This window comes from Haliaeetus leucocephalus, unplaced genomic scaffold, assembly GCF_000737465.1.
Source record: "Haliaeetus leucocephalus isolate CR32 unplaced genomic scaffold, Haliaeetus_leucocephalus-4.0 Scaffold384, whole genome shotgun sequence".
NCBI lineage: Eukaryota > Metazoa > Chordata > Aves > Accipitriformes > Accipitridae > Haliaeetus > Haliaeetus leucocephalus.
The window spans coordinates 7095837-7122175 of NW_010972820.1; the positions used below are offsets into that span (position 1 = coordinate 7095837).

General features: G+C 37.0%; 1 protein-coding gene across 3 annotated transcripts in view; it reads right to left on the reverse strand.

Moving 5' to 3' along the window:
* Positions 1–26339, reverse strand: part of ATG5 (autophagy related 5) — an 85813-nt gene that overhangs the window by 37495 nt on the left and 21979 nt on the right. For all 3 annotated transcript variants that reach the window (XM_010573391.1, XM_010573390.1, XM_010573392.1), the window contains exon 5: positions 13063–13157. In XM_010573391.1, coding sequence (XP_010571693.1) covers positions 13063–13157 — 95 coding nt within the window. The remainder of the gene's footprint in view (positions 1–13062; positions 13158–26339) is intronic.

Here is a 26339-nt window from a genome sequence, read left to right on the forward strand (position 1 = left end):
CATTTGAAATATTAGAACAGTAGGTTGTAAGAGGCATCCACAGAGCCCCAGTAAAACAAACTAAATGAAAGTTACAACTCTCTTCCTCTGCATTTCAAGCAATGTCTCCCCACAAGCAGTTACTGAATATATGAGACAACTGGCTAAAGTTAAACTCAAGAAGAAATACATACACAGACTGAAAGAAGCTTCAAAGAACTCACTCTTCCTCAATCATCTGTTAAAAACCTATAAATTTCAACTCTTTCGTAAGGCAGCAAGTTCACCCTTGACTTTCAGCTCAACAAGCTGAAGTACACACATACACACACAAAAGGAAATGATCTCTTGTTTTATCCATTTCAGATCTGTCACCTTTCAAATTTCATCAGTATTTTTTGAGCTTCTATTATGAGAGGCATAAAACACAACAACATGATTTGTCTTTATCCTGTAATCATTGCTCCTCTCCCCTCCTTCAAATCTTCCAACCTATGAAGGGCTTCTCCCAAACACCCCATGGCTTTATTGTATACCTTTGATGATTTTTCTATTTTACTTACTCTCCAAGTTGCTAGGACCGAAAAAACATTACAAGAAAATCAAAAGACTATTTCTAGTGTTTCTTTAATTAGTCTCTGCAAAGTCATCCAACAGATGCTCTAGTTACGATTTTGTGTGCTTTGATTAAGGCTGGCACTGCTTTTGTTAGCATTTGGGATTTTGAACTGCTTACTTGCAATGTCACATCACTGTTCAGAGAATCAAGTACATCACATTACAAAATAGAACTAATTACATTTTTTTAATAAAAGAACAAAGTAAAGGTTTTATATGTCCAATATGTAACTAAAAACCATAAGATGAAAAGAAGTTGTATAAACATGCTCAACACACCTATCTAGAATTACCAGAAGAATTGACTCACTGACAGGATGTGATGTGGGTTGCAGGACTAGCTATAAAGTCAACATATAGAATAAATCAAATGACTTGTTTTTCCCATAATATATTTTAAATTGCTCTAATAAATGAAATATTTTCAGTGGCTGTAAAGATTACAATATATATATGATTACAACCTACAGAAAAAAAAAAGGCATCCTTTCACTTTTTCTTGAGTTTGTATTAGGATTTCTGCAGTTATGTGGTGAGAAGGAACCTTCTGTTCCCTCATGAAGTTAAAAGTCTTTATGGTGATGAACAGGAACTTTATACTCCCTAATATTTTTAAGAGGCATGCAAGAAAAAAAAAAAAAGAAACAGACTACACTTTATACATTCAATTCACACTAACAGCAGTCACATAAATAGTAGTGCAGAAGTATATAACTAGATTGAAGTTTAAGATAATTCTATGAATACCTGTACATACGCTTTAATATGGTCATGACAAATGTGTATTTGGATACATCTTTAAAACTTCTTACTCCTAAGATTTGAAATAACATGAAAGGATAAGATAGGAAAATAACATAAACTGTTAAAAGAACATTGCATAACATGAAGGACATACAAACTTAGTGGATCATTTTTCTCCTATAGAAGAGTGTATCCAAGTTACCTCAAACTGATTTTCTTACATTTGCATACTTTACATGATCAAGAAAATATAAACTCGTGGTCAAAATTATAACCTGTACACATATCAAGTAAAGTGAAAATTTTGTTATTCTTGAAAGCACTCTTAACAGTATTACACAAGCTGGAAATCCTTTAGTTTTTGAATATTAATGATCACTGTTTTAAAAGTAAGAACAATTACATGATGCATTCCCCTGGTGGAAGCTTTAACTTGTTATGGTCTGTTATGTGGCAAATGTTATGTCAAGAACTGATGCGAGTAATACTTAATGCCAGAATCAACTAGTATCCAAGTCAGGACTGTAGTCAAATTAAAGCTACAACTAGAATTACAAACACAGCTGAAATAAGGTTAAAATTTTATGTAGTAGGGCTTATTACAGTTATGTCTACACAATAATACTGAACAATTTTTGGTCATGAATGGTTAAGGACTATTCTCCTAATCACGTGTGGGCAACAACTCATATCTGCCTTGAAGCCTTTCATTGAACAGAGCACACTATGAAGCAACTGCAGTTCTATCCTAACTTCCTACACAATTAACAATAATTTAGCATTATTACAAACTTACGGAGAAATATGGCAACTATTTCTGTTAATTCTCCCACACATGTTGTTGAGGGCCATTACTTGCTCATCTTTAAAAAGATTAAAGAACCATTTAAAATACCACCCTTTTCCATATTATTTGAACTGGCAACATGCTTCCTTACAATCTTTTAGAAAAAGCTTTATGTAATAGCAACAAAATGACTTCTTACAACATGTAAAACATTTGAAACTTAAAGTCCTAGCACATGTTCTACTAATCCGAAAAAGATATGCTTAGTTAGAACACACCCTTTACCAAATTCAAGTGATTAAAAATTTAATGGGTTGGCTTAATTGTAACAATTCAAAATAGAAGACATTGCTTCAGTTTCTATAACTGTTTCTAAAGATGCATCATGCTGTCCACATACATTTTGTGTCCATGTCAAACATGGTCACATCATGTTGCATAGGGGCATAAAGGAAAAAATAGGCAAAAACTTCTCTCGGATCCTTCTAGAAATCCTAGATTTTAGCTTTGCAGCATCAAGTAAGAGCCTCTCACAGAATTCATAAGAACAATAGTTCCTAATGAACAATTTCAGCTTCTGTGGATTGATAGAACATCTTTTCGGTCTTCCAAATGGCTTTTCAGCATGCTAACATATTAATCACAGAATCCCAGAATGGCTGAGGCTGGAAGGGACCGCTGGAAGACATCTAGTCCAAATCCCATGCTCAAGCAGGACCACTTACACACAGATACCCATGTCCAAGCAGCTTGTGACTATCCCCGAGGATGGAGACTTCACAACCTCTCTGGACAACCTGTGCCAGTGCTCAGTGACCCTCACAGTAAAAAAGCGTTTCCTGATATTCAGATGGAGCCTCCTGTGTTTCAGTTTGTGCCCACTGCTTCTGGTCATGTCCCTGGGCACCACCGAAAGTGCCTGGCTCCTTCTTCTGTGCACAGAAGATATTTGTACACATTGATGAGATCCCCCGAGCCTTTTCTTCTCTAGGCTGAACAGTGCCAGCATTCTCAGCCTTTTTTAATCTCCTCATATTAGATGTACCGGTCCCTTAATCATCCTAGTGGCCCTTTGCTGGACTCTCTCCAGTAGCTCCGTGTCTCTTCTGTACTAGGGAGTCCAGAACTGGACACAGTACTCCAGGCACAGCTTTACCAGTGCTGAGTAGAGGGAAAGGATCACCTCCCTCGACCTCCTGGCAACGCTCTTAAAGCCCAGGATACTGTTTAGGCTTCCTTGCCATAGGTCCCACTACTGAACTCCCTGTATTCTTTTAATTCAAAGGCTATCTAGGAGAACCTTCACATTTGTACATGTAGACCCTTATAAGATGTTCAGAGATTGTACTCTCTTCCATCAAAAGTGGATTTCTCTGTTTTACAAAAAGTTCTTATTGTAGAACCTCAGTCCCACTGGGTACACTTGAGTCTACTGTGTGTAAGAGTGGTTGCAGACCTGTTAAATTAAGATAGGCCATGACATAATTACACCCCTTTAGAAGTAAGGTATTTTCATACTGTTTTTTCTGAGCAAGTCTGCAACTGGCTGATAAATTCCATTGCTGTTGGGAAATACAGATTATTTAACAGTAACTCTTCTTTGAACTGAAATGTGTTTTATGTCCACAGAAAATATTTCCTCTGCAAGCTGCCAAATCATCTATGGAAAGACTGAGTTTACTCTTTCTTCAGTTCTCAACCAAGAATTTAATATTTCTTCAAGGTTTCTGTGAGAAAACAGTTGGACAGATGATGGGTTGAGAATGTACATCTGTTCTTCAAGGTGTGTTAAAGAACACCCTTAAAATGCTCATTATGCTGTGAGTGACTCCAAGCAGTATTCCTTACAGATCATGATCACTTGGAGAATGATTCTATAGTCCCTTGTTAAATGAAAGCTGAAGCACCACCAAAGCCACATTGTTTTGGTTTCCACAATATGACAAAAATTAACAAATGTATGAAGAATCTTGCTAAAGTCTGCAAGATGGCCACTAATATTGCTAGAGCTAAAGGAGACTCAGCCCTAATCAATACTTCCTTATATCCTGACCAACTTGGACAAGATTCTTAACTGAGTATGTGGTTAAAAAAAGCTGTGTTGAAGTGGCCAGTACTCTGCGTTTTGACAAACACATGAGCTCTCCTAAAGGACTGTCCCCAGTCAATGTCAAAAGACAAAGCCCACAACACACCAAAAACAAGCAGCAAAGCTTCAGTCTGGGATGCATGCAGTTATAGCCAAGACTCTGGCAACACAGCCTCTTGAATATTGACCTGGGAAAACCCTAAGTATTCAGGATTGTCCAAAACACAGTATTGTTCTAAGTAGTGATATTAAGAAGGACCATCTGTAAGAGCTTGTATAGTTTGGCCCTTTGGGTTTAAAGAATTGCTTGGAGCTTTAATAATAGATAATAGGAACATGAAGACACTAAGAACAGACTCATTCATTCAACAGATAGAGGAAGAAGATTTCTCACAAAAGAGGAAGGAGAGAGAAACTCAAACTGCTTCTCTAAATAGGCATTTTATTACATACCATCTGCGCGGTACATTTCTGACACGGAAGGAGTACATATGTAATACTATGAAAGCTACCCAGTGTCTGTGTTGCAAGAAAAAGGGAACAAAGGTTTGAAAGGTGGTGATGATCCAGCTGCTTTACAGGAAGGGTCTAAGAAAAACATATAGAGTTCTGGGCATTGAAATCAAGAGGCAGAATGTACCAAAAAAAAAAAAATCATAGGTTTTTAGGACAACCTGGAACAAGCATTATCCAAAGCAGACGTCCTGTTATACCTTGTGGGTCATTTTTAGCAAGAACATATATTGCCAGAAGTTCCATACCAAAAGTTGCAAAAGTACCCCTCACAACCACTTTCATGTCAAAATACCTAACAAGCATGGCTGAACCACATTCTGGCTGTAGCCTGGTCTTTCAAATGATCTGTTAAATTTGCTTGTGCAAGGACAGTAGCCCTATATTCTCTGAACAACTGAATTTGCATTATTTAACTTCAAGTGAATTGTACAGATCCTAGAAGCAGGAGAAAGTCAATACTCAAGAGAGTGGTAACATACAGAACAGACAGCAGGCAATGGTCATAAGGTCAGAAATAACAGAGACTAAATAGAAAAAACAGTTCCAAGAGACAGTTCTGTTGTCTTTGTCTTCTCAGTGATCATCTAAAATATAAGCATGGCCTTGAAGTATTAAATCTCCTTCCCAGAAAAGGATTCATATTTGCAATTGGTAAAATATCAAGGTATCTGAAGAGTCAGTGACAACAAATCAATGCTTTTCACAGCTGTAAGTCTTACATGCATATGCAGACCCAAGTCTCACATAAAAGTAAGAAACTGAGTACTGACTACCTATGAACAACTTAAGATATGGATTTACATCCATAAAAGCAAATATTTCATTGTTTGCTTAAGAGCAATGAATAGTACAATAATTCATACAACACTTTCAATCTACTTAAAAGGCATTAAATGCAATAATTTTCCTTATTCTATAATAATTAACTAGAAGAAATTCCTATAGTCAAGGATAGCAAAATTTCAGAAATATATATTTGTTAACTCATAATGTATTCCTAGAGTACGGTATCATACCCCATTTTCTTATAGATTTGTTCCGTTCCTCACTTACCTGTGTACAATTTGCTTTCAGTCTTCTGGAAACTGCAAATAGAAGTCTTGGTACTTTCCAAAAAACTGAACATTTTCTGTATTTTCTCATCCTCAATTTTGTGCAAAAGTTAACCTGCTTTATTTACCTATTTTACTTAAAAACGAGTAAAGGAAAAATAAGATAGCATACTGATACTGACAAATCAAAACAGGTACTGGTGTGACTTTCATCTATGCAGAGTTAACTTTTTGCATCATCATCATAGGCTAAGGTTTTGTTCTAGTTTAATTCCTAGGCAACGGGCACTGCATACGCTGCACAACCACAGCAATAACCCTCAAAGATTACATTCTTCATCCCTCTGAAGAAAAAATCCCATACCTACTTTTCCCCTTTTCCTGAATACAAAGCAGTTCACCAGCTGGGTTGTGGGGTTTTCTGGGGGCTGGGTTGGGGTTTTTTGGGGTTTTGTTTTTCTTTTTTGTTTGGTTTTGATTTTTTTTTTTTTTTTTTTGCTATTACGTCAGAGCGCAAGAGACAATCTCAGAGGAATGTGGCTCTGGATTGCAAGTTTCAGGTAGCAAAAATCCCTCTTGCTACAAAATAAGAACCTGACCACATAATGAGGTATGTGGTAAAAGTGGCAAATCAGTTTGTGTTGACTAAACCAAGTGAAACAGAGAAGTAAAATGATCAGCTTTAATGATCAAAAGAAAGGCAGCAATATACTAGAGCACTGCATTTAAATTACAAGATCTAACAGTAACTCTACACAGACGTAATTCAACTGAATTACTGCTTTATTCATTGCCTTCATCCCAGCTTCTCAATGTATTCATATTCTTAAGAATTAACACTCAAGGTTGAGGTGAAAAGTGCAATTTTTTTTTTAATTGCATGCATATATTAACTTTCATAACAAATTTAGGATGATATATACAAGAGTACTACCTGAATAAAAGAGTTTGGGGAAACAGAACCACAAGAATTAAAACCTCATGGTTTAAATAAGAATTTGCAGCATGAGCTTTACATAAACTTATTTATATCCAAGTTCATCATCATAAGACAATTCAGAGAAAAGATGACAAATTAAGAGTTTTATACAAAATCAATTCGCTAAAAAAAGTAACTACCAATCCATGATTAGGGAGCGCATGACACATTGGTAAGATTAAGGCATTTTGATATTAGGAACAGAAATTTTTTTTTTCCCCACCAGAAGTGTTCACTATTTCATTGTAACTCAAAATGTATTTTGACTTATCTTTTGCTCACAAAAAAACCCCCAAAACATACTATATAACTGTTTTCACAACGTAAATTTATTAACTACTAAAATGCTACTGGTTTTTGATACACCTAGACTCTTCTAAGACTATCTGATAAGACAAAGGATTTAAAACAAAATACTACCTAGTATTCCCCAATATGCAGAATCCAGTATATTGCTTTAAATTGTTTTAAACTAGTTATAATATGATTCAGAACCTCAAGAAACTATTTTTCATACAAGCAAAACTATTTTATTCTTTGTATACAAGCTACATCTACATTCAACTCAGGATTACTGTAGCTCCTATTGACAAGCCTGAGCTAGCTTAAAACTATCCAGCTTGTTAACAGTTCAACCATGGCTCAGAGAAGCTACCCAAATCGAGGTTTTATAGCCCCATGTCTTCTGCGCCTCCTTCCCTGAGCATTACGCAACTTTTACAATAGCTTTGAACTAGGCAGATTGACAGTTTTACAGAAAACTTGGGCACATTTATGTAAACTTTAGTCACATCTCAGACAACTAATACAGTTTATAATCTCAGAATTTTTTTTTTTTTCAAACTGATTGACAGCCCCCATCCTGTACTGAGATTCTTAAAGGTACAAGGCTGATTTCGCACATGGGCTCCTTAAGTCTTTTAAAAGAACTGCATGGACATTCCTTAATAAAAAACAAGTTAAAAAGTCATCTTTAACAGCGTCGGTTTGAACTAGCCCTTTTCACTTTGCACTTAGATGGAACGGAAAAGCTTACACAATTATGGAACCTCAACTGTGGTGACAGTGACCTTCAACTCAAGGTGGCAACTTGTCAAATTGCTATTACTCTTAGCACAGAGCTAAGCAATCAAGTTCAGAAAACAAGTATTCTTAGCAACTTATGGATCATGCTGCCCATATGCAATACTTGATAGAAGGTTTGGTTTGGTTTCTTTTAGTAACAAGGCACTAGGAAAAATATTTGCCTACCAAAGCTTTTAAACTTTCTCATTCATAGAGCTTTGATTTTGAAGTAATTTAAAACTGGTGAAAGCGTGCTAGTGTTTCCTCAGTGCTGAACCATCAGTTATTAGAATAAGTCATTTTGGGTACTCAATGATGAATCAAGAGTCTGGTTTTTTTCTTTTCAGCACAGAAATTCAGCTGAGCACAGCTCTGTTACACAAATCAAACATCATTTCACATTATTTTTCTATTCATTCAAACTTCCTCTTGTAAAAGAAAATTTTTAAGAAATAAATTGATCTATTTTCAGCAGGTTCTTTATGAAAACATCATTTTTATTAAGAAAAAAGTTAAATAAGGTATTACACACAGGTCTACTCAAGAGCATTTTGCACTAGCCAACAAGGCACAAACTTGCTGTGTTGTGTTGCCCTCTTCAGGTCGACAGCATTTACATTTTCTAGTTCTTTTGCTTGACGAGTCATTGCATTTCAACTTCTTTAATAAAAATTTTCAGATTTGCAGTTTTAAGTAGCAGCTAACTTTACCTTTATCTCACCAGTGTTTGAAGTATTTTTGATCAAAAACCCTACAGAAATAAACTTTACTTTTGGCCTCTATGTCTCCCTAACTTTAATACAAACCTTGAGTATTATCAAAATATCAGCTAGTGTTTGAAAAGATGACTAAAAAAACCAACTTCAGCACTGGTAAGCAAGTCTCATAACAAGAGGCTTAAAGAGCTCAATTGATTCAGCTTACCAAAGAAAACTGAAGCTGCTGAAATCACTCAGTAAGTGAACTTGGAGGTTAGAAAGTCAGATGACTTTAAAGTGGTGGAAGACAAAACAAAATCTAGAAACTGGAGTTGAACTCAGACAAATTCAGCCTTGAAATGTAGTGGAGGCTTTCACCCAAAATAAAAAAAAGATTTTAATAACCTACTAGCATAAAAGGATGGATTTATTATTACTGGAAAACTTTACAGGTGGACCCAGTATGTTTCCAAAGATCAGTTTTTAATAGCAAGAGAGAAAATAACAGTAATATTATTTTGAGTATATTAAGTTTTGATCAGTTTTTGAGTAGTTGTCATAACATGGGCCAAATTGTGATGCTGATTTACATACTTGTAATGGGTTTTGCAATTGATTATTTGAGCTCTGCCAATTAATATGGAAATATGAATAAAATGGTCTTGCATTGCTTAGGAAAGGGCCATGCTTGGGCTTCCGATTCATTTACTGAGCCAGATATTAATAATGTCTCAGAATATTTCATTTCCCCCTTCCACCTTGCTATTTTTAGAGGACAGGTCATGCTAGACATTTAAAACTATTTAGACATCTCAGTATTGCAACTTTGACAGAAAGAGCAAAGCGTTAGATTTAACTGATGTATTATTAAGCATAGAGAATTTCACTCATGTTACTAAGGCAGATAAACATCGTAACAATTTGTAACTGTACGATTTAATCACAGTATCTTAAGGGTGTTATGATAGGAAAAACCTGTTCAAAGCTAAGACCTACTATGTAATTAGACAATAAAATTAATAACCTAATCAAAACCCTTAGAAAACAGAGGCAAAGGAATGCTCATTCCAGTACCATAGCATGTCCCAGGACCCAAATAAGGGAACAAGCAAACAAACAATCCCAGATCATCCCCTTTTTGGGCAAACACCCAACAGCCAACCTGCCTTAAGCCAAGTGCAACTCTAGGAAAGCTCAGAAGAGCTTGTCATTAACAGCTTTAATGCATTTTCTTTCACATACTTTTGTAATTTTATTATCAAGAATGAAATACTACTTACAACTTTAAATCCTATATACTCATAAGGCAGACTCCAGAGGAAAGGAGGAGACTGACAGGGAGAGAGCAAGCAAGAAAAAGTGGGTGAGCGTTGACACAGGGAGAAAGCAAGATACCAAAACTTGGGGGTGAGTGCAAACTAAGTGCACAATAACTGAGACTCAGAGTGCTCCCATCTGCAGTGTAAGACAGCAGACAGTACCTCATCAGGGTAGTCTCTATCAGCACATAGGCTCCTCTCCAGTGCCTGACTAACATGCCCCGTCACAGCACCTGGAGCCAAAGACTGATGAAAACCTCCTGCCATCTATCAGCCATATAGTTTGTTCAATTAGAAAGTGCAAAACTAGCTGGTCTTATAAACATGGGGAAAAAGTCCTCAAGACAAACTACCTCTAGTACTGTACAAGAAAAGCAACACTCTTAAATGCATAATATACTCAAAATAATATTACTATTATTTTCTCTCTTGCTATTAAAGAACAAGTGAAAAAAGCACTCTATCCAACAGTACTATCGGACAGAAAGACAAAAAATGTTTGTGCAACTGTCATCTGAAGACAGCAGCCTATACCTCTGAAGTGATGAAGTGGGGCACTTTTTTTTTTGACACATGTAAGTGTAAGTGTCACAAAAATATAATCACTATTTTTAAACCATCCCTGGTAGAAGTTTCCACACCTATGTCAAAGGTTTGTCTGGTGCAAGTTCTATATGACACAGTTTAGACTATGACAGCTGGTAATAAAATCTCCAGGATCTCTTGGCTAACTTTTAAAATTGCAAACGAGTTGATCCTTAGTGATAGTCAGTCTTTTTCTTCATCTTCTACAGTAGATGCCAGGATTCTGGTCCAATCTTAGCTGCTACTCTTAAAAGAGGAGGTGCTGGACAAGGGCTTTTAAAATTACCTGTGGTTAGTTTAGTTCTGACTTACCAAGTAGAACGCTCATATTTTTGCCATCTCTTTCTCCCCCACACACCATCAGATTTGGATACCACGCGAGGTATGATTCATATTATTCTTTAGAAATGTATTTTAATAGACAAGCTTTACAATTGAGAGAACCTTTGAGTTTTGAAAATATCAGGCCTTCAGTGAAAAGCATGTCAGATCACTTTATTGCATGCATTTTTTTTCTGCAGCAACTTTTCCCAGTCACATTTGATCTTTGCTCAGACCGATTTTTCTTAGTTGATATCATAATCTAGTACATTTCTTTGAAGGAAAACAAATTCATCCACCTCACACTGGCAAAACACAATCTAGGCAGTTCCCTTGACAGAATTTCCTTCTAATAATTTTGGGGTAATGGGAGGTATGGAGACTAAGATGAGGAACTCTCCCCACCGAAGGCAATCCCTAGTAATTCCCTGCCATCCATCTGCATATCCTTAAGTATCTACAAAAACACTATGTGAAAACACATAGGGAATAAATATCCACTGTAATACAAAATCCAGGCTAAACTGGCTTTCAGATATTTATGTAGGGATATGCAAGCTGACTTCTACGAGCACTAATGGAAATTAAAAGCAATCGGGGCGTGTTAAATACATCTTAAGAATACTTTTGAATCAGTTACTCCAACGTATGCAAGTCTGTCACTAAGTACTGTAAAATTATGTTAAAACTACAGGAATCAATTCCTTGCTGGGAATCCAATTATCATCTCACCCTTCCTAACACTTTTTGGAAATTCCTTTACATATACAGACTTTTATGATGAGCAGTAATTGGTACACAAACCAACAACCAAACAAAAAAGCCAGAAACACCTGCATCCACTTCCTAAAAAAGAGGAACATTACTGAAAATATTTAGAAATATTAAGAGCAGCATTACTGAAAATAATATACACCAACCTTCTTAAAGGCTGTCTCAGCATCGTCTTTATTTGTGTTTGTTCTTCTATTCTTAGTTAAGTATTTTGGGTTTCAACTACAGCAAGTAAGGTTTCCAGTTGAAAAGATAATGAGAATAAGGATAAGTACTACTGGCTAAAGGGATAGATACTACTGAATTAGATTTTTAAAAAAAAAAAAACAAACTTTACTAGCATGAAATCATGTGATATCATAGAAAATTTCCCTCATGGCTTAAAGGTCTGTACCGTATTCAGACAGCAAAACCTCTATTTCGCAAAGCCATTTACGTGATTTCTATGAAAAGACTTAAAAACCCCCCACCTATCGGAGAACAAGAAAACAACTTAGTTACCAGCCAAACAAAATGCTGTGAGTGAACTACTTTTCCTGATACATACTTTTTGATACTTATACAAACCTTGCCATCTGCTATGATCTCTGACAAAATAACTGACTTCCGTTCTCAATCTAGGTTTCGCTATGACGGTAAATGTCTTATACCTAACATTAAAAGTCACTTCAGTCCCATTGCAAGATTGTATGGGTTTGTATGGTCATTAAAACCTGTTATAAAGTAGTATCAGACTATTGAGTAATATGAATAAAGGACTTTTGTTTGGTAGTTACAGGTGCAAAACTTAAACATAAACAGATGAAAATGTTTCAAAGATGAAAGAGAGCAGAACTGTTTAATTTATGGAGAGGCTACATGAATTCTGTGTAAGCTTTTAACCACTCTTATCCCAAACTTCATCATTACCTTAATGCTATAAAAACTAAGGGGACATCAAAAAATTGTAAGGATTCCAAGGAATATGTCTCCCAGTAAACTCCTGAGAGAAACAGAGCATTGGTGTATTAAAACAGAAAAAATATTCAAAGATAGTTTTGGATTGTAAAGTACACAATTAGAAGACAAAGGTAAGACCTAGATGCAAGACCTATGCCATTACTTTCACCTTATAATGCCAAAAAGAAAAGAAGCCTGGTTGACAGAAAAGTGTTGCTCCTGAAATGTTTGACTTAAACCTTTCAGAGGGCATTTTGCATCCAAAGCAGTCTTCATAGTTAGCAGTTATTTTTAATGACAGAATTAGCTTTTGAAATAAAAAAAACCAAAACAACCAACAAACATAATCTACACCAGCCTCAGCACATTCTAAAGTATTACATACTTGCAACACAATGAATGGTAATTACCTATTAGAATAAATACACTCTATTTTGTCTTTGCTAATTCATACAACTCAATGTTGAGCAAAGATAAGCATACTTAGTTTTACCATAATGTTAGAAAAGGGAACGTATAATTCTGAAAACAGATTATGATATATGACACTTCAGTGGAAGAGTGTGGTAAAAGTGGTTTTATTTCATTGTGTCTTACCTGATAAATTCTAAATGGGATGTATCGAAATCCATTATCTTCTGGAGGATACTCCATGAGTTTTCGATTTATTGCCCAAAACTGCTCAAATTTATCTGAGAAGGTAAAATTAGATTTTGTTAACATCATATATTCTTTTGCAGCTAAAAGAGGTAAATGAGACACAATTGGAACAACATGAAAACTTTTCTTACAGAACTTTGACCTGTATGAATTTATTTTCCCCGCATTTCACTTCCCTATTTAGCCTGAAGCCAAAGGTAAGTAATCTGCATTCTCCTATGAAAACAGTGATGTGGCAACCTCCTGAACTGAAAGAGAAGGCAACTTGAATTCGTATCATATCTCCCACTGTTAGGGAAATATTGGGCCAAAAATTATGGATTTCATTACCTCAATTAACAGTGCTTGTTTCTCTACCCCCTGCTGCTACTAGTACACAATGTGTCACAGTTTGTTAAAAACATCTAATTGTTCTTAACTATAGATGAACAATAGGTGTGAAGTATAGAGAAACTAAAGCAGTAGAAAAACTTCTTGATGAGTTTACATTTGGATATGTAAATCTTAAAATAATCTGCAACAATGTATGATACAATCAGAAAATATACTGCCAGCTTCATGACACAACCTGAAAATAAGAGTCTATGCCTGAAACACATTTTTGTTAATATTATCCAAGGAACTAGGTTTAGTAAAGTATCCCAGGGCAGCACACCATTTCATCCTGTTCAGACATCACAAGAACTGAATAGTTTATTGCGCTAAAAATGTATTAAGGACAGCATAGGTCTAGAGCAGTAAAGTCTTTTATACATGCAAATCAACTATTCAAATCAACCAAACAACATATACCAAAAGTTACAGAAAGGAACATCAAGAGCTAAGATGAATAAAGCCGCTGCTAGCCTTATTGGAGAAGGCAGCTTTAGAAGGGGAAGAGCAAGGGATTTCCTTACAGGCCCTAACTCTGCAAGACACCAAACACAGTGGATGTTTCTTCAGAAGGAACACGCAGTCTCCAATTTTCCCTCCTCGACACAATGTTCAGCCGAGTCTGAAGAAGCCTGGAGGTATAACCATTGCAAAATTCAGCCACCCTGAAGCAAGGTAAAATTCAGAAATCTATTCGCGGAACAAAGGTTCTTCCCACTTCCAAAACTGCTGATAACAATTCAAGCATCTGCAGAAAATTAAGAGTCTGAGATTTGCTTCACTCCAGCATAGAGCACAGATGCCTGTCAGTGCGCTAAAAAACATAGTTAATACATATTGCAGGATTCATAACACGTTGCTTTTCCTGACTGAATGTGACACAAGGCAGGAACTTCCAAGAAGCCATAAACAAACTCCTGCCGGGTATTCCACAGGAGCGTTTCCCGATACTTATCTCGGAAAGTACTTCCGTACCCTTGTTTCCCGATTAGCAGCAAGCCCCTCTTGACAAGCACCCACCTGAGCTGCAGTCAGCACCCCCACAGAGCAGCTGCCCGCGGTGCCCCACGGCTCACCCGCAGGGACGCTCAGCAGGCGGCAGTGACAGCGACCACCCTGGAGCTGACTCTACCCAAGCAAGCCTGCACATGGGAGCCCCAGCCCACCGAGTGAGGGGTTTACTCTTCCAACGTCTGACAGGCAGAACGACCGCATCCTCCTCACGAACGCCGTCAGCGGGAAGGTGAAGATTTAGCACTCTTCCCTCACCCTTGGAGGCAGCACGGAGAACGGCTTGCAGCTTTCACTACAGACTGTGTGGACAGGCATCCTACAGTAGGCACCGATCGATTTATATTTCAATTACCACTTCTGACTACCAACTCAGTTGATAAAACTATTAATTATGGCGACACACAAAACAAAACAGTCAAGGCCTACTTAAGCTAGTGAGCTCCAGCAGACTCTTAAATAAGGAATCTACATATTTGGAGGCATCCTACCTGAAGAAAAAATAAAACAAACATTAACTTCATTTACTTGTTTAATGCTTATATTACAGTAACTAGGAAAGTTGGGTGAACAGCTTACTGTCCTCAAAATTCAACAGAGATGAGCAACACACCTGATGGATCAAAAGAACAAGAAATTCTTAACAAGTAACAGACTTATGGTAGGAGCTTAAGTATAGGCATTGGAACAGGCTGCCCAGGGAAGTGGTGAAGTCACCATCCCTGGAGGTGTTCAAAAAACACATAGACAAGGCACTCCAAGACATGGTTTAGTGGGCATGGTGGTGTTGGGTTGACGGTTGGAGTCAATGATCTTAAAGGTCTTTTCCAACCTAAACAATTCTATGATTCTATATTGTCCCTTGTGGTGTATATGGCAAACAAGTGAATCTTTGAAGGACAAAAAAAAGTGAAACAGTGGTAATGTACAGTTAACTCGCTTCTGTTCTTCATTCCAGCTTCCTCACCTCCCAGAAATCATGCAGATGATCTTATTTAAGGCAGGTAAATTTACACTTCTCAGTTATTCTCTGAACGCTCAGACAACACTCAAGACAATTGACTGTTTTATCAAGATGTTTAAATTTCTAACAGTTTCTGTAGTTTCTAAATATAACAGCAATAAATCTGCAAGAGTTGAATGATGAACTCGTTGCATTTTGTAATCAAGTATGTTCTGTCAATCCACCTGATATCCTGGGGAATGAAAAACTTTCTAGTAAATTAGCTAGACATAATGGAGTCAGACATCTTAAGACGCATCTCCATCATGTGTACAGCACTGTCTGAAGACATCTAAGCTAATTCATCCTCATAACCTTATACCGCTGTCCTCCAAACATCTTTCCACAGATACAGTATTTTTACTACAGGAAACTCAGTTTGGTGTAAAAAAAGTTAACAAAAATTTTTGAAGCGAGCAGCAGGAAAAGGCTATCCAGTTTGCATACTGATACATGAGACCTGTAAAGAGCTTTTATTAGCATTAAGAGCACTGGCTGAATGCCAGAATCCTAAAGCTCCAAAATACAAAAATCCAAAAATAACTGCTGTCAAGAACCCTTAAGGCTCAAAGCTTAAACGAAACAAACAAAACCCCCAACATCTGCCCCCAATCCCCTTGAAAATATAAGTGAAAGGATTCATTATTCTCCCATTTTTGTGTGTCAGTACCTGCTATTTATGCAAAACAGACTTAAGGAAGCTATTAATGCTACGACAAGCTATAAGAATTAGTGCTTTGGCTAGACAGAACTTAAAGACAGAAGGTGCTGGCCGAAAGTTTGACAATCAAAACAAGACTGAGTTTTCATCAAGCCCGTAAACAAGGAAGAGTACCTATCAGCAAAAGCACTTTACACACTCATCTCCCTCCCTTGTGGAAAGCTTATGCAGTCTACATGATATCTAAACTCCCATAATAGTCAAATCTGATTACTTTTGTTTTCCACAACCCACCTGTTTTTAAGAAAGTGCTTGACCGATGTGTTAAAGAGTTTCTGTATTAGCAAAAAACAGTTCTTGCAAAAGGCAGATGTTCATATCTGAATAACAATATTTAAAGTAATGGCAATAAGATTCAAACAGAAGTGAGATTATTGACAGTATAAAAGTTTCAAATGACTCTACTAATCATATTTCTTAAACAAGAGAGGATGGTTGCTATGTAACTTTGCCTAAAGTAATATATAAAAACTTTCTCTATTTTATGTCAAAAATCAGAAAGTTAATAACCAAATACTGGAGAGATCCAGTTGAAGCTAAGTTGATCAGCTAAGTCACTTATATTTATAAATATTCATTTATTAGAAATGCAGTCACTGAATGACCAAACAGACAAGACATTAGCCTTCAGTACTAGAGATGCACAGAATCCAAGGAGATCTTTGAAAATATCTATTTACATATATAGAAATAGTATGAGTTGGCAAAACTACAAGGACTTAATGTCATCCATAATAATAATCTCAGTACACAAATTCATTAAGCAACAAATTAAACCTCAAACAAATTTACGAATACAGTGTGCCACATTATGCATTAGGGTTCAGAAATCTATCACTGAAATTGTTCATGCCTTTAAAGTGACCTTTAAAACAGTTTAAAAAAAAAAAGATTGTTACAGGGGAACGAACACTTTGAGAGTTGTTGTTTCCTCCATTAAGCAAGACTGCAGATCCTTTAGCAGTCATTGAAATTAATCCAAATTTATAACTCTTATGTTAAGAAGTTGTTGGTAACGCCAGGCACATTTTGTTGTTAATAGACAGTAACTGCTGAACATTTTACTATGAAGCAGTATTAACTAAGGATTAGTCTAGGCTGAAATTTTGAAGGCTGGACCTCTTTCTCAGGCTGAGACCTGGGGGCAACGTTCTTCAGACAACCAGAAAAATTAGTTTCACTTGCACTAGCGTCTTACAGTCATTCTCTGAAACTCAAGTACTGTCATGCTTCAACCAACTTGAAATTTCACATGGATCTTGACATTAGATGCGTCTCTTCCACCCACCTGACTTTATGAAAATGGTAACCAGGATGGATCACTGAGAGGGTAAAGGGCACTGCTCAAGTGCTTGAAATGCAACATATGCATTTCAGTGCAGCATAGCTTTAAATCAGCATACACAAAGAATATAGGCAATTATCACAGAATGAGAAATTATACTTACAAGTAACTTGCAATAAGACACAGTGGTCACAGCACATGGCCAGTTAAAATGGATTTCCCACTGTAGAACAGTGGGCAAAGAACTAAAAAACCTCCCCCTAATCTTAAAATTTATTATCAGAAATATCTTAATAATAAGGATTTATTTTGTTTCTGTATTTGACAGTGATGCAGCTGCTATCGGAGTAGTGACTCCAGAATCGGATCCATTTCAAGAAGGCTGCGGACAGGGTTTAAATAATGGAAAGAATTAATGCAAAAACAAGGGAAAAATTGTTTAAATGAAAAAAGGAAATGGTAATTCATGGCTTTTATCTTCTAGTATCTTTTTAGAAAGTCAAAGAAGTGAACAAACACGTGTAGCCCTCAGGGTAGCACACAGGCATGATTTTTTGTCTGGACTATTCATGCTTTCTTCTTAAAGCCATCTAGTTGTCCAAACTAAAAAAAAAAATGCTTGGAATTGAATTGTATCACTAGCTCTATGCAAGCAATACCAATTTGCAGCTTGCATGAAAATGTGTCCAATCCTTAAGTCTAAAAACACAAAACTTTTGTTTATTCTCAGCGGTTCACCACTGTATAATAACCATATGAACCATAAAAATGATGCACAGCTCTAAGTACTTGGGCAGAATCAACCATAGCATTAAATAAGAGACAAAAGACTCTCCAACAGATGAATCAGAACCATAGAAAAACTTTAGACTGGAAGTGCCTTTGGAGGTCAGGCTTTGGAATAAAAGCTCTGCCTCAAAAAAAGAGCCGCTACAAAAGTTAAATAAGTTTGCTCAAGGCCTTGCCCAGTCAAGTTCTGACTGTCTCCACGGCTTTCCACTCAACCACTTTCACTCCCCCCACCCTAACAGCCCATCAGACCTCCTCCTGCCGCAACTCCTAACCGTTTTCCTTTGTAATTGCCCAACTCCACCGCCAATGGAGGCACGTCTGAGAGGACTCTGACTCCATCTGCTCTACGAGCCTTCCTTTTAGGTAGCGGAAAGCAGCTATTAGATCCATCTTCAGCCTCCTCATCTCCCCCGCTCTCTTCTAACACAGCATATGCTCCAGCCCCTAATCATCCTAGCAGCACTCTGCTGGACTCTCTTCTGTTTGCCCACATTTCTTTTGTCTTGGGGTCCCAAAGAGGACACAGCATTCCCAGTGCAGCTTTACAAGTGCTGAGCCGAGGGGATGAATTACTCGCCATCTGGCTATATTCTAGGGGGCACAAGGGCTAAAGCAGCTCCCTGGTTAATCTTCATTTCTGCAACACCACACGACAGACTTTTCATTCAGCTCGTTGTTCACCATTACCCACTTCCACGAAGCTGCTTCCCAGTCAGTCCCTCGCCTGCCCTCGTGCATGGGGTTTTTCCTGTCCCTCGTGCAGGACTTTGCACTTGCATCTGTCAGCTCTGGGAGGCTCCTGCCTGCCCACTGCGCCAGCTCCTCACGCTGAATGGCAGATCCACACGCCTCTCTATCAACTGCTCCCACCAACCTTTTCTTCCAGTCGTAAACAAAATCACCAAGGGTTTAAGCTGTCACATACATATAATCAAATAAACTGCACTGTACCGAGAGCTACAGGTGCAAGTCAAGGATACAAAGTGTATTTTCTTAACATTAAAGCAAGGATATTTTCTACTGAGTTCTGCTCTAACAAGCATTACATTTAACTGCTACAGCCAGAAAGGAGTCTTCTCAACATTGAGTATCAATTCTACTTCCACATTGTTTCCAAGACGACTAAGAATCTACATGCATATAGTTCTGCTGACTGGTGAGCAATTTTAACCAGTCTTATAAAAAGTTAAATTTTGTGCTGTATGCCTCAAGCATGAAGCCGCTTTGTTGATGAAAGATAAATATTTTAAACACTTCAAAACTAACATACCATGCTATTCAGAAACAGTATTTACAACTGGTTATTCTCATTTCTCAGCTATTTAAAGACCTGCCTCTAAATGACTTTAGGCCATCTAAACTCATTGTTCTTATTCTTATACAATAAACCCACAAATAATTACGATTATCAAGGACTTCAGGAAGACTCTGATACGTATTTGACTCTTGCTTACTACTACAGTTCAGTGCCAGCCTTCCTGAGAACACAGTCTGAAATACTACTATGGCATAATTAAAATGTAAGATTATTTTTTTTCTTTTGTATTTTACACATTGCCACAGCCACTCTAACAGTTAAGTTATTAACCCTAAAGTTAAAATATTCTTGCTGTTAAACGCTTAAGTTACTTGGGCATTTCAACAGATCATGATATGTAATACAAACCCACAGCTGGAGAGGGCACACAAGTTTACTAGTCTTTTCAGACTATCTTCAGGCACAAGGAGCTATCAGATATGGAGAGATAGGACCTTAGAACTGTTTTGACTTAATGCAAGTGACAAAAACTAGCTACAGAAATATGTGGAAATGTTCTTCACATCACAGGTAGCAAAGTAACAACATTCAACATGAATGCACACATCTGAAGTAGTCATAATTTTGCCTTGTAATTACACAACAGTTATTACCTGAAATATCACCACCACATGATGCGCCCATTAATCTTACATACCCTCCAAATTCACATTCAGCTAGCATGTTATTATATAATACCACAGGAAAGCAGCAGAGGTAGTAAAATTTGAAAGTGAAAAACAAACAGGCTTTACTCGGCCTGTCCATGCTACATAAGACATGGAATCACCACAAAAGTAAACACCATGCTAACTAGCTCAAGTATTATTAATATTCAAGTACAGTGGTACAGGCCTTAAGGTTGGCTACCTAGGTCCGTCACTCCCTTTTTAGTACTATTATCATGTAAAAAACGTAAGTCAATTTAACTCTGCTTGCCTATGTGCATTATAACAAATTTCCAACAGCAGTGTTTACAACCAGAGAACAATTAGGAGAAACTTCTTTATGTATAGTTAGCTGTAAATTCTCGTTTAAAAAAATATGAATTCATAAGCCAGACTATAAATTGACCTATAGATGCAATGCAAGAAAAAAGGGGGGATCGCTCCCCTAATACTGTGCAATTAGGTTTGAGATCAGTGTATTTAACACATTTAATTTTATGCTGTAATTTATCCGTTAGATTTTATAGCAAAGCAGTGTTCTGAAGATAAAGAAATAAAAGCATATTGCTTAAGTTTTGCAGGTTAGCAGGACATTTTGAAAACTGTATGACATAGCAGCATTTCACACTTCAGATTATCTGTCAGACCCAAAAATGCCTTTCCCCCTGTTTTCTTTCAATATACACAAGGGAGCCATAGCCTACCAACATTCTTTTCACTTATTAAACGTACTCACAAAACAGAAGTTTCACTTTAAGTACACTGTTTCCTTAACACCACCTCCCTTCATTTCTAGGTCATCAATTTATCTGGAAAAGGTTCAGGAGGTGGGGGGTGGGGAATCATCAAAATGGACTACTTTCTTTCCTTTATTCAAATATGAAAATACATACAATCCTACCAAATTTAAGCTTTCTGTGTAGCCTAAAAGCAGCTGATCTCAGTAGGCATTGTCATTTAAGCTATAAAGAAAGCTCCAATAACTATTAAACAAAAATGTGTAATCCACTTTTGAAACACATAACCCACAGGTTGTGTAGGAATAGAGCAGCAGGGCTTGTTACAGACTAACATGAGTAAGTCAAAGGGAAAATGACCCCTGACAATTCTACCCATCCTCCAGTTCTCTAGTCCAACTCTAGATAGCCTGGGTATTTTTGCCTCTGATTATGCTCTGTTTATATACATGAAAATAGAGCAGCATATCTCCATATAACTCACTAACCTACTTTGCCTGCCCCATACTATGCTTTTTCTAAAATACAGCTTTTCTTAAATGTTAAGGAACCTTTATATTAATGCATCTGTAAAATTCAGGAGTTTACTAGCAGAAAGGAACTTAGAAGCATTCCAAAATGCAAAGCAAAAAACCCTCAACAACTAAAGAAAGTTAATTTTAAAAATGAAGTCCATTTTTTAGAGACCGTATACTCTGAAATTTAGTTATGTCACTTCCTGACAGATGTGTAAGGTCTATTTTGAGGGGGAAAGGGAGGAAGGAAAGCAGGAGGCAGTAAAAAATAAAGGTTCTGCATCACTTACACCTAAGTAAAATAGATTTAGAGAAATACAGTCAAGGATTCTCTCAATCTGAATACAAGTATACTAAATATCTGAAAAAACTACAGAAGACAGGAGGAATGAAGGTAGAGAGCCAGCTTATCTGTGATTCGAGTTGAAGATGAAAGTCACACCTGCTTCAGTAGGAAGCCTGGAAGGTGGCTATATTTCCGAAGAAATGGTAACGTTCCAGGAGGAAGAGAGTCAAAATGAAGACAAAACACAAAGCCCTTGAAACTGCAACAGGTATATAAATCCAAACTCTCCAATATATATGAATAGATTATATGGTTGGCAGATTACCTGGGCCAAAGATGCAGACACCTCCGAGCTTGCTCCCTCAGAGTTTGACAGTTTTCATTAGACACATGGACACCCAACACAAGATGGTGAAAACACTAGAAAGCATGTCTATCTTTCCCTGTCAACCTATCTCTAGGCAACCTCCTCTCATGGTGGAGACTTCAGTATAAAGCAGCATTGTGAGTGCTGGGTTACCTTTTGCTTCCCTCCCTTTTCTGCCTTTGTGCAGTTCATGTCCTCCTTCGAGACCCACTGATTCTCAGCGGCCTCACAAACCCAGCAGCTCTGCTCTGCCCCCTTGTTGACAGCAGAGCGGAGAAAGCCAAGGGCGGAATTCAGGCTGCCATCAACTCACCGCCTTCACACTGCGAAAAAAGGGCAGCTATGCAAGTAGGCACCAGGCCGACACAGAAGAGTAACAAGGCAAAAGCCAGTTTTGGGGGGGTGACAGTTTAGAATCATGATACTGCACCCATTCAGGTGGGAGCATTAGTTCAGTCATTTGTGCAGAAAGGGTAACAAGCCAGTGAACACTGCAGAACTAACACTGAAGCCTAGGCCACAATCCATTACCAGAAAAAAGCCCCACAACCAAACCCCATACAAAAACCACTACCACCAAAATAAAAAAAAACAACCCTGGGAAGGCCTGCTCTGATGCATCTGATTCATTCTGCAGGTCCAGCCTGCCCGAACCTAGCCCCAGCTCAGCACCAGAACAGTGCTGGGCTGACTTTGTGCAGAGCTATTTGAATCTGTCTACTCCACACCCCCCCGGGTTCCATAACATTAGCAACCCCAATGTTTGGTGTATGCCATGCTATCTTAACTCCAGAATAAGCAGGTATTGACACTAATTATAAGAAAACTTGATGCGTTTCCAGAAATTTTTAACCACCAGCCCAGGAAAGTAGCGACTTGGGGTTTTCTTAATACTCTTTTAACCAGTACACACATTTTCAAAGCTCAAAAGGATTGTTTAGTCTTTCTTCACAGTTAACTCAATCTCTACACATAGAACATGGAGAAAGATATTACCATTTTGGTAGCGAGACACTGAAGAAAAAAAGATGGCTTTGTGATTTAAAAACTAATGGCTTTTTCATTCATTCTCCTGTTAAATTAGGCAACATGTACTTAGAAAATCTTCAGGAATTTAAGTTTCAAATTATCAGTTGAGATTACTGTTCAGCTACCAAAGCATGCTCATCATCTTAGACTAACGTAAAGAACAGCATCGCTCCCATCAGTTCTCTGCAGAGAAACATACATATCAAACCTAAGTGGGCCATATATACACAGCACAGAAGAGATGCTGATAATGTATGACAGCACTATTTCTTTTTGGCAGTTCAAACATTTCTAAACAGGAATGTGATAACCCAGAAAAAACATGACTTCTGCCCCTCAAAAACCCAGGTCTGGTTTTGAGACAATTTGGAAATAAATGCAAGACAAGACAGGCCTGATTCTGTCAGCAAGACGAGAAAGAGATCACATGCATTAAAAGATAAAATATTGCATGTTCCGAATGTTTGCAGGGTTTTTCTCCTTTAGTAAGAACAATTCAATATGGCCACTTTTGGTAAGCCCTACAGTACAAATAAGCATTACATTCTTTTTCCATAATATTTTCAGTAAAATAATGACTTCATTATATTTTATAATACATAAAGAAGCCTTAAAAATGGCTATGAGTTTTTACTGTTTATCTCCCCCACTCATCTATCAGAAATACCAAGTCTAGTCTTCACCGGTTATAAAGGATGCCTGTGAAAATTTCAGGGTATGGTTGCTTATGTGTCTCCACAACTCATGAAAAGCAGCTGTGTTGAATCTAAAACCCCTCCTTTATGAGAACCATTGTGTACTGAAGTTATAGATATTAATTCTTTGAACCATGCAAAAAATACAGCTGTCCCCCTAAAAACAGTTGAGATTTCATTTGTTTGATCCTGAGTCATCACCAGGCCCACAGTCTTAATGTTCAAAGCTGAAAGCCTTTATTTTTCCACAAAAAAGGCAAGAAGAAAAAAACCACCCACTTGAAAATCCTCTTTATCCATTATTAAAATGGCCATAACACTATTAAAGCAAGAACAGTATTAACATTTTCCATCAAGAACAGTATTAACATTTTCCATCAATTCTGACCAAAGAATTTTAACAATTCTTAGAAGGGAACGGAGGTCAGTATAGCTACATAGCCTGCCTTTATCGCTTCCCTACCACAGGTTAGACATCCATGACACTGGTCAAAATTAGGGCAACACGGATGTACCTGTCCCAAAGAAGTCTTTTAGCTAAGAAATAGCTGGTTTATGGACAAAAATTGGCTAACTGAAGTTTGAAGAACAAGCAAAACCACAGCACAAGCAACAGACAGTAAAGCATGTTTACCTTCCTGATTTGGTAGCAGATTAACACAAAACCAGAAATGCTGGGAGGAGGGATGTAAAGGTTGTTATGAATACCTACCAGCTGTAACCAGCACAAGATTTTGCCACAAATTCACTATTACAGCTCTTCCCCTAAAAGTCATCTACAAGAAACTGAAAAGTTTCTCATGCTACCTGTTCAAACACTTCCTTCTCAGCAGAAACATTCACACCTGTAACTGGTAGTTACATTTCTCCAAAAAAAGCAAAATTGGATTTTTTTCTTTCAAAAACTTAAGTTTAATACATAGCCTGTAAGTATTGCTATCACTCGTTAAACAAATAAAACTTCCTATATTTAAGAACTGAAGAAAATTGTTTGAAGTTTCACAGAAAAAAAAGCCTGCAGATGTATCATTACTTACAAGGCAGTTATCACAAATGCTACTTTCTTTTCTTTTTTGTGGTCATTCATTCTGTTTCACAAAGAGGTTTAAAATTATTACATCTCAAACGAAAGCCTATAAAAACATATTGAAAGATACAACATGCTTAAAAAGACTTTTCTTGGTTTCACAAGCTTTTCTTGTTTCTCTTTTATGAAGAGCTGAGAAATTAAAATTAGCATTTGAAAGTATTGAAGAGATTGTTTAAACTTCTCATTTAGGTGTCAGATTCCACAGGTGCAATTTCTCATTAAGTACAGTGAAACCTTGAAATCAACCTTGCTAGGCAACGTCTGTTCTTAACATTATAAAGCAAACCAGTAAAATTCTGGTTTCCCTACAACTGAAGATACTCTTAGACAAATAATCAACTAAACATTAGAGCCCAAGATAAGCACGGAAAGAACACACTGGTTATCTGTTCTCTTACCTTACATATTGAGGGTATCAAGGTTCTGTAACTTCTGGTTAAGAAAAGAACCTTAACTCATACCATTTAATTGTGTAGTCAACTCTTCTGCCATTATTATAACTCATGTTAGAGGTCTTTTAATTTTAAAAGCCATTAATAAAAAGAGCACATAAAGTGCACTGCTGGGAACACTTGGGCACTGGGACTAAGTGACAGGATTTCTTTTTGCAATAAAGCTAATAATTCTTGAAATAGTAAAATTATGCTGGCACAGCATTTTGTTTCTCTTGAACTAAACTGCTTGCAAGACAGCAGAATAGTTTTTTCACAGAATTATTAAAATTGCAGTTTAAATTGACTTGTAACAACATAAGCTTTAGGCAAACATCTATTTTTATACTGATTCTGGCTTCCAGTGGACCAGAACTCTTTATTTACTGCTAATTCACAAGTGAATATATTATCAGTCAGTTTGCTGACTAATACTTGTACAAAACAGAATCTTTCAAGAAGTACTTTGAATTGAACCAGATAAGATGCAATTTCTTGATAAATTTTGCAGGTATGTTCGCATCCCTCAAGATCTTACTACTCAAATGGTAAATAAAGATAATCCCTCAATTTCTAACTTCCCCCAATTAAATAAAAGATAGAAACCAGAGTTTCTAATAAGCACTCAATCTTCAAAATTACAGTAATACCTTTATTATGAAAGGCAGTACCACTAAACAACAAAAAAAAATTAGAAAACTCACACACTCACTAAATACACACATTAAACTCAAACTAATTTGGAACCTCACTGTCTAAAGCAAAACACATGCCTGAAGTCTTGCATTCAAAGCTTCTCCTGTTTCATTTAATTTTGTTTAAACATATGGGAAGATGTTAATTCTAAGTGTTTAGTATTTTGTATCTCAACACAGAATAAGTATCTTCATGCTTACAGCTTCCGTAAAATACATT